Source organism: Schistocerca serialis, chromosome 2 (assembly GCF_023864345.2).
Source record: "Schistocerca serialis cubense isolate TAMUIC-IGC-003099 chromosome 2, iqSchSeri2.2, whole genome shotgun sequence".
In the NCBI taxonomy this organism is placed as follows: domain Eukaryota; kingdom Metazoa; phylum Arthropoda; class Insecta; order Orthoptera; family Acrididae; genus Schistocerca; species Schistocerca serialis.
This window is the reverse complement of record NC_064639.1, coordinates 545,903,960-545,920,870: the sequence shown is the minus strand read 5'-3', so window position 1 is coordinate 545,920,870 and position 16,911 is coordinate 545,903,960. Positions and strand designations below refer to the sequence as shown.

General features: G+C 41.2%; 1 protein-coding gene across 1 annotated transcript in view; it reads right to left on the bottom strand.

Annotated features, from left to right (window-relative positions):
• Positions 1-16,911, bottom strand: part of LOC126457523 (nucleolar pre-ribosomal-associated protein 1) — a 180,361-nt gene that overhangs the window by 52,135 nt on the left and 111,315 nt on the right. The window contains exons 13-14 of the mRNA XM_050093866.1: positions 11,624-12,130; positions 11,416-11,543 (exon numbers count right to left, since the gene is read on the bottom strand). Of these exons, the coding sequence (XP_049949823.1) occupies positions 11,416-11,543; positions 11,624-12,130 (635 nt within the window). The remainder of the gene's footprint in view (positions 1-11,415; positions 11,544-11,623; positions 12,131-16,911) is intronic.

Below are 16,911 nucleotides of genomic sequence, written 5' to 3'. Positions count from 1 at the left end.
CATTAATGTGACAACTGCCTGTGTTCGACATCAGCATGCAATAACCACTCACAGACGGAAGATGGCAGCACAAGTAGTGGAGGATATATAAAGTAAGTCAAGGGATGTGGAAAACAGTGCAGTCATAGTCATTACGCAAAAACAGAGAGATTTATCTGAGGTCCAAAGGTGTATGATCATTGGCTTTTGGGCCAAGGGAGAAAAAATTCCGGAAACAGCTAGCTTTGTAAATTGTTCACTTGCTGCCATGCTTGAAGTATGCTGTGTTTGGCAAAATGGTGCAATGCAAAACTGGCACTGAGGTAACTGTGGTGCACCAAAGGTCACTGATGGACTGCAGAGATGTGTATGGGCAAATAGATGTACAATTGTTGAGCAACTGAACATCCACCCAGAGGAACCTAGATACTACCAACAGTGTCTCCCCAACAACTGCTCAGTGAACATTGCTGCATATGGGCATCTGCAGTAGGTGTCTAGTCTGAGCACCCATGCCGATTGCTGTCCACTGGCAATGAAGGCTGGAATTTGCACACCACTACTGCAACTGTTTGTCCAAGTTGAGGCGGCAGGTTGCCTTTTCAGGTGAATCATGTTTTATGCTCCACTAGACAGATGGCAATCACCCTGTAACAACTGTCAGAAGAGTCCAGCCCAGAGGAAGGAGGGTTATAATCTGGGGAATGTTTTCATGGCATTTCCTGGGTGATCTCATCATTGTGGAAGACACAACTGATCAACACAAATATGCACCTATCCTTGGGGACCACGTCCACCTTATATTTAATTTGTTCTTCTTTGGCATGATGGTATCTACCAGCAGAACAATGCAACGTGTCACACAGCGTACATGTGTGGTACAAAGAACACGAGGATGAGTTCAACATACTCCCCTGGCCACCAACCCCCCCCCCCCCCCCCCCCGCCTCCCAATTTATTAAACCCAATGGGGAAGGAACCACCTTGGTCGAGCTGTTTGCGCCATGGGTCCTCAACTGTGAAACCTAGCACAGCTGCCATGGCACTAGAGTCGGCATGGCTTTACATCCCTATTGGTACCTTCCAGAACCTCCTTGGTACTCTTTCTTCAGGTCCTTGCTGCAACCGGTGATTATTCAAGCTTTTGACAGGTCATCACATTAATGTGACTGGACTGTGTATAATCACCCCATCCACCTAAACACAAATTGACAACAAGTTGCAGAGCATAAACTAGGAGTGGTGAAAAGTAACAGCTTTTAGAAGATGACATGACAAAATAATAACTGACAACATGTTTACTGGAAGGCCAATACGTTAACCAATTTATTTAATTACTGAACAAGAAGTGTTCCTATTTCCACACTTATTGCTTCACCAAATTACAACACTAAAGAACATGAACATAATTAGGATAATGACTACACAGATCCTGATTGGAATATCAATAATCAGAGGACAGAGCATAAACAAAGGACCATATGTAGAAAACATACAGAAATGAAAATTATAGTTCTATTCTTCTACAGCTGACATCAGACAGGAAAATAAATGTGTTCAAATGTTGATCCAGCAAAGTTTCAAGCTGTCCCAAAAGATTTCTTCAGCATGCAGTGCTCTATAGTATGAGACATTTATTTTGGAGACAGTCTTGAGAATGAGACTAAATTCTGTCTGACAAACATATACATAAATGTTGATAAGGATGGGTAAAACACAACAATCCAAAGATTATGAAGATGAATGAGAGAGAGTTTTCTGTTATGTAAACACCATAAAGGCCCAAGCAAGGAATTGTAGAATAAGTGATGAATAAACTATAGCCCCTTCAAGCTATCCACACTTATAGGAGGAAAGGGAAATATATATGTTGAAACCAAAGAAACTGAAGTCAAATTTCAGAGCTCTATCAGGGAATGGTATGGTCCAGATCAGAAACTTACAAGTAAATGAAACATAGCTGTTGAGCAACATCCTGACTCAAATCAGAAAATATGCTTCAAATATATCTATTCAGTTTTCTGGCGAATTCTGAAGTGAACTCAGATAGAGAGAGCCACACACCAATTGTATAAATCAAAATGTACATTTACGCAAAATAGGTGAATGGCAACAACTCGACTTGATGTGTGGAGCACTGAAGCACACAGATGAAAACGGTATTCACACTAGCTTTAGAGTTCATACTCTTTTCTAGTAATACCACACACAAACAGACACACAACCCCACAGACACCCAAATCAGCACTCCCACAGCAGTGGGAAGATGGATTATTGATTATTGAAAGCAGCTGCCTGGGCTGATGGAGGTGAGGGGAAGTTAGAAAGGATGTACAAGGTAAGGAGGGTGTAGTGGAAGAGAGCAAGGCTAGTCATTTGACAGATGACTCAGTGAGTGCACAACAAGACAAAAGGAGTTCAAAGGCAATAGTATATGAGAGAGAGAGAGAGAGAGGAGAGGGAGAGGGAGAGGGAGAGGGAGAGGGAGAGGGAGAGGGAGAGGGAGAGGGAGAGGGAGAGGGAGAGGAAGGGAGGGAGGGAGGGAGGGAGGGAGGGAGAGTGGAGGAAGGCAAAGGGGGAAAATAGGGAAGGTGGAGAAGAAGAGGAAGACAGGGATGAGAAAGAATAAGGGAGAGGTGTGGAAAAGGGGAAAGAGTTGGACGGAAGGGAGGGGAGAGGGGGAAAGAGTGAAAGAAAGGGAGAGAGAGAGAGAGAGAGAGAGAGAGAGAGAGAGAGAGAGAGAGAGAGAGAGAGATGGGAAGGGAGGAGGAAGAGTGGTGGGAAAAAGCAGCACATGATCTGGGTGGGTAGAGAGCCATGTGGACAGAGGAGAGAAGGGGAAAGGTAAAGAGAGGCATTGGGAATAGGTTAATAGAGGTTTAGGCAAAGGGGACTGCTAGAGTGAAGGTAATACTACACATTCCCACCTGTGTAGTTCAGATGCCCATGTTCCAGGTGACTATGCACAATATGTTATTCAACTAATGACATGGATAAGACAATTAGTTCAAGGGAGAACAAAAAGTATTCTGTAAAATTTAATGATGAAACCAAATGAATGAATACATACATGTGTAGTCATTCCAATCCCAGGAGCAGAAGACTTACCTTAGGGGGAAAATAGGACAGGTATACACTCGCACACACACACCTATCCATCCGCACATACACAGACACAAGCAGACATTTGTAAAGGCCTACAAATGTCTGCTTGTGTCTGTGTATGTGCGGATGGATGTGTGTGTGTGTGTGCGCGCGAGTGTATACCTGTCCTTTTTTCCCCTAAGGTAAGTCTTTCCGCTCCCGGGATTGGAATGACTCCTTACCCTCTCCCTTAAAACCCACATCCTTTTGTCTTTCCCTCTCCTTCCCTCTTTCCTGATGAAGCACCCGTTGGTTGTGAAAGCTTGAATTTTGTGTGTATGTTTGTGTTTGTTTGCGTGTATATCAACCTGCCAGCGCTTTCATTTGGTAAGTCACATCATCTTTGTTTTTAGATATATTTTTCCCACATGGAATGTTTCCCTCTATTATATTCATACATGTGTAGTGCATTACAAGGCAATTTCTGTCTATAAAAATTACGTTACCAAGACTGATTCCATTAACAAAATTCTTTATTGAACCCTTTCTGGCTATGTGATATCTATATATTACAAAAATGGATGTATGTATGTACAAGAGGTGTCAAATAAGAAAAGAAACACTTTTTTCTTTGTCAACTAAGGTTGAAAAAATGCAGAATTTGTTGTGGGACATCATGGAATAATCCTGCTTCAGCCCCTATAGTTTCATCAAGTTCTGATAGGTTGTGGCGATATACGTATCCTTCAAAATGTCATCTGTAATGGTGGTATATTCCAAGTAGAGCACATTATTGAGTTTCCTTTGGTGGAAAGCTAGATCACATGCAGAATGTCTACAGAGAGCTCGCAGTGAACAAAAGTGAGTCATTGGGCAAGACGTCTGTCATCACTGCAACAAGGTTGCACTACTCTACCCAATCTCCCGAGTGCTGACTGCCCACACAAAACTGTGACTCCTGCAATGTTGGAATGCGTGGATATTCTCATTCAAGGTGATCGGTAGATCACACTCAAAAACCTCACTGCATAACTCGGAGTCTTTGTTGGTTGCACTAACACATTCGTCCACTAGTTGCGGTACTTAAAGATGTATGCCTGCCGCCTAACAGATGACATAAACAGAAATGATGGAGCATTTATGCAGATTAAGAGGCTGATTGTAACAATTTTTTCATGAACGTTGTCACAGATGATGAAACATGTGTTTACCACTTCAAACCAGAAACAAAACAGCAATCCATGGAGTGGTGCCACACCAACTCTCCACTGAAGACACCCTCAGCCAGTAACGTCACGACGACAGTCTTCTGAGGCTCTGAAAGGGTTATTCTGTTTGATGTCCTCCCTTCTGGTACAACAGTCAACTCTGAAGTGTATTGTGTTACACTCAGGAAACCGAAGAAACCATGTTCATTGTCACAAAACAAACAAACTTCTCCTTCTCCATGACAATGCAAGACTTCACAAAAGTCTGTGCACCCAAGAGGAGATCACAAAATTTCACTGGACTGTTCTTCCTCATCCACCCTACAACCTGGATCTCACATCTTACGACTTTCATCTATTTGGCCAGAAAAGGATGCACTCTGCAGAAAGCAGTACATAGATGATAGGGAAGCTATTGATGCAGCAAGACGTTGGCTGTGACGTTGGCCAGTAGAGTGGTACCATGCAGGCATACAGCCCCTTTCAGTAAGGTGGCAAAAGACGATTATGTTGAAGAATAGGGTTTTGTAGCAAAAAGGTGGGGAATAATATGGTGTATTGGGAGTCCTGACCTGCTTTCAGAAAAGAGGAGTTGCATTATTTATTGGAAACCCCTTGCATGTGTGTGAAACAGAAGTGATGCATGAATTCCCAGACTTGTGTACTCCCTTACCTGAGAATGGGAGCATTTAGTGACTGGCAACAAACTTTACATATTACTTCAAACCTTCACAAAACTTTTTCTTGCTGACAGTTGACCTTCAGTAATAAAGAAAGAAAAAATGATTATAACTTACTTCTTTTCCACCGTTCATGCAGTAAAAGCACTGAATGATGCATGGTGTTATAATTTATTATTTCTGCAGGCATCACAGTGGCTAACATCCTTCACTTAACAACCGAGTGCAATGGGATTTGCACAGAGTTGTTGGTGCTTATCAGACAAGCAACACTGTGTGAAAGTGGTGAAATCAACATGAGATGTGAGACGGACATATACATTAGGACAGTGCAGTGAAATATGGGGTTAATGGGCTATGGCAGCAGATGACTGACATGATTACATTTGCTAATGGCACAACATGGGTTCATGACCATATCGGTTGACAGGAAAACTGTGGCCTAGTCAGATAAGTCCCAATTTCAGTTGGTAAGAGTTGACGGTATGATTCAAGTGTGGTGCAGACTCCACAATGCCAAATTAACAACAACACACTGTGCAAGCTGGTGGTGGCTCCCTAACAATGTGGGCTATGTTTACAAGGAATGGACTGGGTCCTCTGATCCAACTGAATCGATCATTGACTGGAAATGGTTATGATTGGGTACTTGGAACCCATTTGCAGTCATTCATGAACATCATATGTTTCCAAACAGCAACACACCATATCACCAGGCCATAATTGTTCAAGATTGGTTTGAAGAACATTCCAGACAATCGCCCAACGTGAATCCCATTGAATGTCTAGAGGACATAACCAAGAAGCCATTTTGGGCACAAAATCATGCTCCGGCAACACTTTTGCAGTTATGGATGGCTTTAGTGGCAACATGGCTCAATTTTTCTGCAGGAGTCTTCCAACAACTTGTTGAGTGTATGCCATGTCTATTTGTTGCACTACACTGAGCAAAAGGAGGTTCAACACGATATTAGGAGGTAGCCCATGACTTTTGTTACCTCAGAGTAGTTCAGGAGATACGATATCATAAAAAATAAGATGTATGAAAAACTGCTGCATCATGCATGACCTAGAAATTAATTACATCTTTGCTGCTAGGTCTACTCAAAATAAATTTTGCAGACAGTACAGACATATGCTGCTGAAATATACCTACAACACGATATCAATGTACAAAACCTGTTCAATGTCACATCATAAACAGTGAGAAACATGAAAAACTGCTCCTTGGTGCTCGATGTTTAAATTTTTTGACTTTGTTGCTACTAACCCTATTCACAAAACATTTTGCAGACAATATCCACACACGCCTCTACAGAATTATATCATTGTACAACATGTAGTTCAGGAGATATGACATAACAAACATTAAATACAAGGCCAGACACTGCCTGGTACGGGCGTGGGATGCACAGCTATAAACAAACACCTGGACAACAATGGGTTTTTCCACTATCATATGTATGCATACAGGATTTCTCTCCTAAGAGAGCTGTCAGGTGCATTTTCTCTGGTGTTTCCACAGATATTTGCAATTCTGTTTTTGCATTGTGTAGCTGGAGTCTGCCCAAACAAATAGTGCTCACCTCATCTTTCACATAATTTTCGACAGAAAATGACGGTTTGTTTCCCGTTACAAACAAAATTATTTTTAAAACAGAAATATATGTGCCCACCAGAAATAGCAGTTCCAAATTACGCTAGTGTGATATTCGTTTTATTGAAATGCATTCACAGGGACAGTAAAACTTGAAGAATGAACAGCAATAGTGCATCAAATCAGTAGTGCTGCATGCTTGGCTTGTAACACTCTGTGCAGGCCAGGGCAGTCATCTCGGTGCTGAAATATTCACTATTCTTCATGTTTTATTCTTCCTGGTAATCACATCAATAAAATGAATACAGTATTGCATTAGACTAATCTGGGTCCACTCTATCAAATGACCATATAAAATTCTGATTTAAAAATAATTTTGTATGTAATGGGAAACAGACTGATGCTTTCTGTTGACACTGGACATCACATGAAATACATGATGAGCACTATTTGTTTGGGTTGAGTTTATCTACACATTGCAAAAATGAAATTGCAAAAATATCTGTCAGAAACACCCAGGAAAATGCACCTGATGACTCCAAGGAGAGACGCCCTGTATATATTAAAGTTTCTCTATTTCTATGTATATAGTTAATTAGTCAATAATATTACATTTGCTCAGTTGCAGGGGCAGCAGCTGTGTGGGTTTTAGTTTTAGGTATTTCCCATGAATGTATTCTTTGATTTAACATTTCTTTGCTCTCAACAATAAATATGAATGAATAAACATTAATATTTTAAGTCTGATGTAATATGAAAAAAAAAATGAAATGAAGTCCCATGCTTCTTTACAGAGCGTAGGGGAATGATGCGGGAGACCCGCACCGCCTTACTAGGCAAGGTCCTAACGGAGGTGGTTTGCCATTGCCTTCCTCCGACCGTAATGGGGACGAATGATGATGATGATGAAGACGACACAACACCACCCAGTCATCTTGAGGCAGGAAAAATCCCTGACCCCGCCGGGAATCGAACCCGGGACCCCGTGCTCGGGACCGCGAGACCACGAGGGCGGACTTGATGTAATATGAGTAACAATAAAATAAAGTTTTGATTTTGGTATTAGTTACTTATTCCATAATATGTATGAGATTAAATTTCTGCTTGTGTTTCATAATTTCTGTTTGAGGTATTCGTTGGACTTTGTGCAGTGTAGCAGACACAGTGATAGAGGCTGTGAAGTCAGCACAGGAGCAGCAGAGAGACCCCAGGGCCGTACTTCGTCCCACAAATGCTTCAAGCAGAGGCCTTCCTTGGAGAAATGTTAAGAATGCCAAACAAGAAAAAAAAGGATGGATTTTTGATAGGAGAGAAAGTCAGTCATGTGAAATACTGTAAGCTGGAAAGGTCTATGAATTCACAATATGACAATAAACCAGTTGGATGGAAGTCCTCGGTTACTCGTTGCAGTAAATTTGAGTAACATCAATATGTCTACATTTAAAGGAATAAAGTGGAAAAGTGTTCTACGGGACCAGAGGACATATAATTTTCTCCCGGTGGACCTCATAATGCCATCTGAGAAAATTGTGAGCTGGGTTTTACCAAGTTGTATTTCAAATGATTGATGTTTTCAGAACCATGGCGAGGACTTCATTCTGTTTGAGATACTTCACTGCGTTTGAACACAAAATATCTTCTAGGATTTTACAACAAATGGGTATCAATGAGACTGGACAGAAGTTCCGGGGATCACTTCTGCTACCTTCCTTGTACATGATTGCGACCTGTGCTTCCTTCACTGGGAAGATCTTTTGTTCTCGTGATCTACAGTACAAAGTGGTTAACATGGAAATTAACTCAGGTGCAAATTGTTTGTAATATCTGACAGGGATTTTATCAGGCCATGGAGCACAGCTTAATGTTAGCAATTTTGACTGTTTCTCAATGCCAATGACACTACAATAAATGTTGGCATCAGATCACAAAAACATCAATGCTACGCAAGAGTTGGAGTGGGAAGCTAGTTGGAATGGACATCTCATGGAGTGTTTGATAGCACGGACACTCATTGGTAGTGCTTTCAGGAGCAGATTACAGACAGAGTGGGAAGGTAGCAAGGAGGGAAGTGCAGACAGAGTATTAGGTGAATGTTCATTAGAAGGTGCTGTCTGTGGCTGTGAATCTCAGATGGAGTAGGAAGACAGCAGGAATGGACAACAGACAGTGTGGGAAAGGCAGCAGGAATCGACAATAGACGGAGTGGGAAGGCAGCAGGAATGACAGTGCATAGAGCATTGGGCAGCTCGGACACTTGAGGGCAGTGCCTGCAGGAGCTGACTGTGGATGGAGCTGTAAGGCTGAGGGTATTAATTATGGTCAAACACCATCTGACAGTCAGTCTCAGGTAGCAGTTGATGAAGGCGACAAGTCACGCCAACAATGTTGTTGTTGTTGTCTTCAGTCCTGAGACTGGTTTGATGCCGCTCTCCATGCTACTCTATCCTGCGCAAGCTTCTTCATCTCCCAGTACCTACTGCAACTTACATCCTTCTGAATCTGCTTAGTGTATTTATCTCTTGGTCTCCCTCTATGATTTTTACCCTCCACACTGCCCTCCAATACTAAATTGATGATCCTTTGATGCCTCAGAACATGTCCTACCAACCGATCCCTTCTTCTAGTCAAGTTGTGCCACAAACTCCTCTTCTCCACGATTCTATTCAGTACCTCCTCATTAGTTATGTGATCTACCCATCTAATCTTCAGCATTCTTCTGTAGCACCACATTTCGAAAGTTTATATTCTCTTCTAGTCCAAACTATTTATTGTCCTTTGTTTCATTTCCATACATGGCTACACTCCATACAAATACTTTCAGAAATGACTTCCTGACGCTTAAATCTGTACTCGATGTTAACAAATTTCACTTCTTCAGAAACGCTCTTGCCCTTGCCAGTCTACGTTTTATATCCTCTCTACTTCGACCATCATCAGTTATTTTGCTCCCCAAATACCAGAACTCCTTTACTACTTTAAGTGCCTCATTTCCTAATCTAATTCCCTCAGCATCGCCTGACTTAATTCGACTACATTCCATTATCCTCGTTTTGCTTTTTTTGTTGATGTTCATCTTATATCCTCCTTTCAAGACACTGTCCATTCCGTTCAACTGCTATTCCAAGTCCTTTGCTGTCTGTGATAGAATTACAATGTCAACGTCAACCATATCATGCAAGAAAGACGGTGAAGTACCATGCTTTATCTCAAGTTATCTCGATATAGAGCAATTTGATATTTTTATACATTACACATTTTATTCTATCTGTGTTTTACTAAGTTCACAGTTTGCTTGACAAAAAAAAAAAAAAAAAAAAAAAAAAAAAAAAAAAAAAAAAAAAAAAAAAAAAAAAAAAAATAATTTGAAATTGGTCAATGAATAATAAACATTTAAATTGTTCAGCCCATTATGGACAACATTTTTCATACTGGAGAAAAAAGAAGGCACCAGGCAGAGCAATGTGACGGGTCTTGTGATCAGTGAATGACAGGCTAGAAAAAGCAATGGTTGTGGATGTGCAAATAGATTATTGAGTATAAAATTATGAATATAACAGCGAGAATACAGCTGGCAAGAATACCATATGTCCACGGACAAGTGATATGGTAAAAAATGAACAGAAAATATTGTTTTCCTCCAACTTGTACATTTGGTATTCTGAGTGGCTTTTTTCTTCCATTTAACATACGAACATTTTTTTTCCTTCCACTTGCCTTTTCTCCTTCTCCTGTCAAAGGAACTATTTTAGATATTTTGAAAGCCACAGACATTGTGACAAAAAAGGAAAAGACCTTGCTCCATTCATTACTGTAAAGGTATGTAGAGAGTAAATGCTTCTCTTCTTCCTCAATAATTTCTTTAAATTTATGTTCTATGTTACTGAAAGGAAGAGAGACCATAAAGTGTTAAGGGAAAAAGGAAAGTCTGACAATGGACTCTAAAGGTTTGTAGAATCGTATGAGACCCACAATGTGTCACTTGGCACCTTTCTACTGGAGGTGGTCTGTACTAACAGAAAGCAGCATAGAAAACTTCCAGTCAGGCTTAAGGTCCTCTCATTTTTCTGTTAAATTTAAGGTTATTTTGGAGTATATGTCTGATTACAGCATGTTATTGCAGGATTTAGGATTTAAGTTATATGTACGTATTTTCAGCAATAAGACACATCCAAAACTAAAAGGAAAACATTACTTAGTTTTCGGAAGTAATAGTTTCTTCCTTACGGAGGTGAGATTGAATTTTCCTTCAAGTCAAGGACATATTCTCCTCAGACCCACCTGTATTGTGAAAAAGGGTTCACACTCCCTGTCTATCCTTGTCCTCATCACAGGTGGGTCCCTCCCATCCTTCGGTCTGAGTCACATGTCAAAATGGCTCTGAGCATTATGGGACTGAACATCTGAGGTTATCAGTCTCCTAGAACTTAGAACTTCTTAAACCTAACCTAACAACATCACACACATCCATGCCCTAGGCAAGATTCGAACCTGCGACCGTAGTGGTCATGCTGTTCCAGACTGATGTGCCTAGAACCGCTTAACCACACCGGCTGGCAGTCACATGTCCTTCCTGTTTTACCTTACCTAACATACTCCTCTCTTCTTCCTGGTGAAGGAATTATTATTTCCAAAAGCTAAGCAATTTGTTCCTTTTACCTTTATATTAGTTTATATTTGCCTGCTGGGAGTACTGTACATTTTGCCTCCTGATGTTAAGTATTGGCCCCTAATTCAGGTCAACAGTTCATTAGTTTTCTTGACTGCATCTTCATTTGATACACATAAATATTTTCTTAAGACATAAATTTCTTGAGCAGAACAAAATATGAATGCAAGGAACTTTGAGGTTTGGAATATTCCATATTACCTGCAAAATCAACTGGTCTGTGCTAGATAACGTTGCACCATATGCTCCCAAAAGGACAGGTACATGTTCTGGAAGCATGACAGATGGTGCTCTTGTTGCTAGCATCAAAAGCAGTCTCACAAGGTTACCTAATAAATTTGTAATCAAAGTTATTCCAGAAGAAAAACTGCTGAAAATAAAAGTTGTTTAGAGATAACTAAGCCCTTACCCTTTGCCTGAGTTTTGCCAAGGACAACACTGAGAAATCTTGAATGAGATACAGTCATTTGGAATAATTTAACTGCCTCAGCAGAATTGCTGTTTTCTTCGTAGACGCCACTGATGAACCTGGTGAGAAGTGGAAGTAGCATTGAATGATATTCATTTTCATTTTGTAGCCCAAATTTCAAACAAACTCGACAAAAGTTGAACCACAATTGTGTCCCTTTCAAAACTTTCAACTCAGTTAAAGAGTTCAATTTGTCAGCACAATTATTTATCAATTCTGGTAGTATGACCAGATCTGCAGCAGATGTTGTGCCTTCTTCCAAAACTCTCACAATTAATGGTAGAAGCATCTTCACAAATGACAGTATGTGTTCTGTATTCTTATTTTCATTTTTCCAGGCATTAAAAAATACAGCTTTTATAAGGTTTAAATAAAATTGGTCAACAACTGTCATTTGGGTTATGTTTTCTGATATTGCTGGCAGGATTTTTGAATACGTTTCATGATCTGAAAAACAGAGAAAACATAAAACTAACATTTTGGCTTAGTTTCAACCATGCCAGTTTTAAAATCACATATTTATGCACTACAATACAAATGGTTTTGAATCAAACCATAAAAAAGACACATCAAGTTGCAGACAGTCACAATTAAAAGACACTCACATATAGCTTTCAGCCACAGCTTTCATCAGTAGAAAACACACACACACACACACACACACACACACACACACACACACACACACACACACACACAAAAGCAAGCACACGTCACACACACGACTGCCAAATCCAGTATCTCAGGCAGTCCGAGATGCTGGAGTCGGTGATCATGTGTGCTTGAGGTGTGTGTGTGTGTGTGTGTGTGTGTGTGTGTGTGTGTGTGTGTGTGTGTGTGTGTGTGTGTGTGTGTGTTTTGCCAATGAAGGCTGTCGCTAAAAGCTATGTGTGAGTGTCTTTTAACTGTGTATATCTGCAACATGTCTTGTCTTCTTTATGAAGCAGCACTTTTCCTATGCTTTTCCTATGCTGTTTATATTTCTACCTGGAGTTTCCATGGTTTGGTTTTGAACAAAGTTCTTCAACAGAGCAAACAAACCTACACATGCACAGCCATTGTTCTCTTCTGGACTGGGGGAAAATGAAAAGTGTATGGAATGGGAAGAGGGAGGTAAGGAATAGGTGAAGGTTGGTTCAAATAGCTCTGAGCACTATGGGACTTAACATCTGAGCTCATCAGTCCCCTAGAACTTAGAACTACTTAAACCTAACTAACCAGCCTGAAGCGCCTAGAATTGCTCGGCCACTCCGGCCGGCGGTGGAGGTTTTCTTGTCTTCTTTACGGCAAGCAGCACTATGCTGTTTATTTTCCTACCTGGAGTTTCCATTGTTTGATTTTGAACAAAGTTCTTCAACAGAGCTAACAAACCTATACATGCACAGCCACTGTTCTCTTCTGGACTGGGGGCAATAACGATCTCCTGTAGCACACATTATGCGAAAATGAAAAGTGTATGGAATGGGAAGAGGGAGGAAAAAAGTTCATGCTGGATCTGGGGGCAAGTTATGGGACAGACATGTTGGGTGGTACACAATGAAGAAAGGAACAGTGGAGGGTATTGATAGAAGGATTCTAAGAAAGAGAAAGAGACAGAAAAGTCCTGGGTGGCACACATACAATTGAGATGAGTGAAGATAACTATTCACACCTGAGGTGTTGGACTACTAGACAGGCACAGAAACAAGATTTGGAACATGTAATTTAGCTTTTGGACAATAACATTCTCCAGAGTTTGTTTACTCTGAAGAATGGTTTTTCCAAAAGCTAAGCTACAACTTTCGACGCCTTGTATATGTACCTACCTATTGCCCAATACCTCAACACTACAATGAATTATTCTTGTGGTATTCATCACTACTAAATCTCTGCACCGAACAGCGGTATACTTCTCTGTGCACGGCCTGCTGCTAGCATCGCAGGCCACCTTCGTGTGTGCATGCTTCAAACCACAACAATTGGCCACCCATAACACTCAGCAACTGGCCATTGAGAATATACAGCAAACCCAGCAACCAGCTCCATTAACTACGGAGCCTTATTTAGCACCGCTACTGACGTCTACAAGTGAGTTCTCATTGTGCTATGTTCTACTCCACAACTAGGAAGAGTTACACTGTGGTGGACCTGCCGTTCGATGTTGATCTGGCTGCACTCTGGACTTAGAATTCAAATGTGACACTGGAACTTGGACATCAACATTCACTATGCTTAATTTGTCAACGGACTTGTGATTTCTGCTGGAATTCTGCATTTCACTTGCACTTCCCAGGCAATGGTACAACCACCATCAATTTATATAATTTCCATAAAGTGTTCCTCTGCAACTTTTCAGAGTTGCGTCAATAAACTGTAGAACGGTGATATACTTATTGTGTTATTCCTGGTTATAAGACAATAAAAATGGTCATGAGCCAACAACCATCTACTTCGAAAGTTCTACTCACACAATTTATTCATCAGCAGGATGAGAACCAGAAACTGCTGTTGAACATGCTCCAAACACTTCTTCGAGGATAACTCCATTCGCAAGCAACTCAGCAAGTGCCATCTTTTCCTTACTTTGATGAGGCTTTAGAGGATTGGGAAGCCTACAAATTACTGGAGCATTTCCACACATTCAGAGTAACAGATTCCAGCCTCATGAAATCTTTGTTTTTGTCTTGACCAAAACCTGAGATTTACTGGCTACTGTACAAATTGGCCCCCTTATCTAAGCCTTCAGAGCTCACCTTTTCAATATTCGTTTGTTGCTGACTAAATATTACCAATGGCATACTCATGTTATTTCCTTCAGGGTAGCATTTTACTAACGCAAGAAGCAGCCAACCCAGATTCATAGAGAATAGGCCGCAGAGTTGCAAGGTTTATGGCAAAACGTTTGGGACAAAAAGTGTCATTTTGTTGCCCCTAAAAGTAAGGAGTCCTACGCAGAAGAAATGATCAGGGACATGATCATCCAGGGTACTCCTGACAGAGATTTCCAGCATGAGGCACTTAAACTTAAAGACCCATCATTAGACACAGTTTTGGACTTAGCACAAAGCTTTGAAGTGATCTGAGCAACAAGCAAGAAACTAGTCGTAGATCGACATAGCAGCCATTAATGTAAACACATCTGAGCCGGCAGCCAATGGCCACACTAGTGGCGATTTGGACATGGCAAAGTACAGGTGGGATACCATAGCATTAACATATTAAACAACAGCATCGTCCATCCCACTCGAGCCGATCAAACCGGTCCTGGGTACTGAAATGATTGCTGCCTTGTCCAGATTGTTTTAAAAAACATCGATGTGAAGACTGTCCTGACAGGTGGGCCTATTGCCAACACTGTTCTTTCAACAGCCATTTAGCTTCTGTATGTCGTAAGTCCTGTCAGGCAAGACAACTTCCCATCCGACAGATGGATGTTTATCTGGTAGCCACTATAGACCATCACGAGACCTCCAACAGTCTTTTTGTAGAAGTGCAAATGGCAAAGAAACCAGTTCAATTACAAGCAGACACTGCCACAGCCATAAACATTCTGAATTACAGTATCTATTTGAAACTTGGAGCTCCTGCCTTGCAAGAAACAAAGAACTATCTAATGGCGTACAATAAACATACCATCCCAGTACGTGGTCAAGTCGAACTGCTAACGACATATCATAATGTCACCCACCACATTACCTTCCAAGTCATTAACAGTGATTCAACTGAGGACTTGTTTGGACTGGACTCTCTTCAGAAATTTGGATTTTCAATACACAGTTCTGCCAACTTGATATCTGATGATGTTCTGTACTCTGTCCTAGAGACACTTTGCCACGATTGAGGACCTGTTCACCCCAGTACTCAACACTGCAAAGGATTTTGATGCACACTTGGCACTGAAACATAATTAACGGCCTCAGTACTTTTGAGCCCGCATCATTTCGTTAGCTCTCAGAGACCAAGTAAACGAAGAATTGGATCGTCTAACTGCAACTGGAGTTCTAGAACCTATTCCTTCCAGTCAATGGGCTATCCCATTAGTCAAGTGGAAAAGCCATCGGAGAAAGTAACTGTCAACGCCCAATTAGAGACTGAGACATGTCCTGTTCCTAAGCCAGAAGAATTACTGTCAAAATTAAAAGCTGGGAACTTTTTCTATACAATAGACCTCACAGATACATACCCACAACTTCCCCTTGATGCAGAATCTCAACACTTTCACACTTCACATGCTGCATGGGCTTCATCATTTGAAATGCTTAATGTTTGACAATGGAAGGACCCCCACCATTTTTCAACAGTTTTTGGAACAATCAGTACTCCAAGTGGATGGGTGCATTAATGTTTAGAGGAAATCATTGTAACAGGGAGAACCATGGGGGGAAAACCTTCACACTTTGAAATCTTTATTCAGTGTCTTAAGGGAGGCAGAAAAAAACAATGTTGTTTTTTCCAGCAGTAGACTGAGTACCTTGGCCACGTCATTTCCAGCTCACACATTTGTCCACTGAATAAACATGTCGAAGCCATACTCAAACTTCCCAGACCAACAACACTTACGCAGCTTCGTTCCCTTCTGGGGAAGATATCATATTACCGAAAGTTCTTACCCACAGCAGCAACAGAAACTGCCCCCTTGTCCCAGTTATGAAAAAAAGGTGTGCCTTTCCAGTGGACACCAAGCTTGCAAGTGTGCCTTCCAGTTATTGATGGCCCCTTGCCTCGCACATTTTGATCCAACATAGCAGATAGTTATTGCAAAGGACGCATCTGATACAGGTGTCAGAGCGGTCCTCGCACACAGGGCGGTAGATGGTTCTGAGCACCCTGTAGCCAATGCATCGAAAACATTGATGGCATGCAACGCAGGTACCCCCAAATAGAAAAAGAAGCACTGACCATCATCTTTGCATTAAAGAAATTCCACTTTTTGTTTCTAGCACAAAGTTTCACCTCATCACAGACCACAAACCGCTGATCTCCTTGTTCAATCCAGCAGCAAAGATTCCAGACCAGACTGCTCACCGCCTCAGTGTTGGGCTTTATTTTCGGTGTGCTACCAGTATGACATTTACATCCGCAACACGACTAAACATGCCAACTATGATACCCGATCCAGGGTTCAACAAAGAGGAAATTTTGTGTTTTCATATCAATGAAGAAGCAGAAGCCACCACAGATTCTTTTCCCATTATCAGCTTGTCAGTCACAGATGCAACCAGTAACAATGAGGTACTCCAACAGGTCCA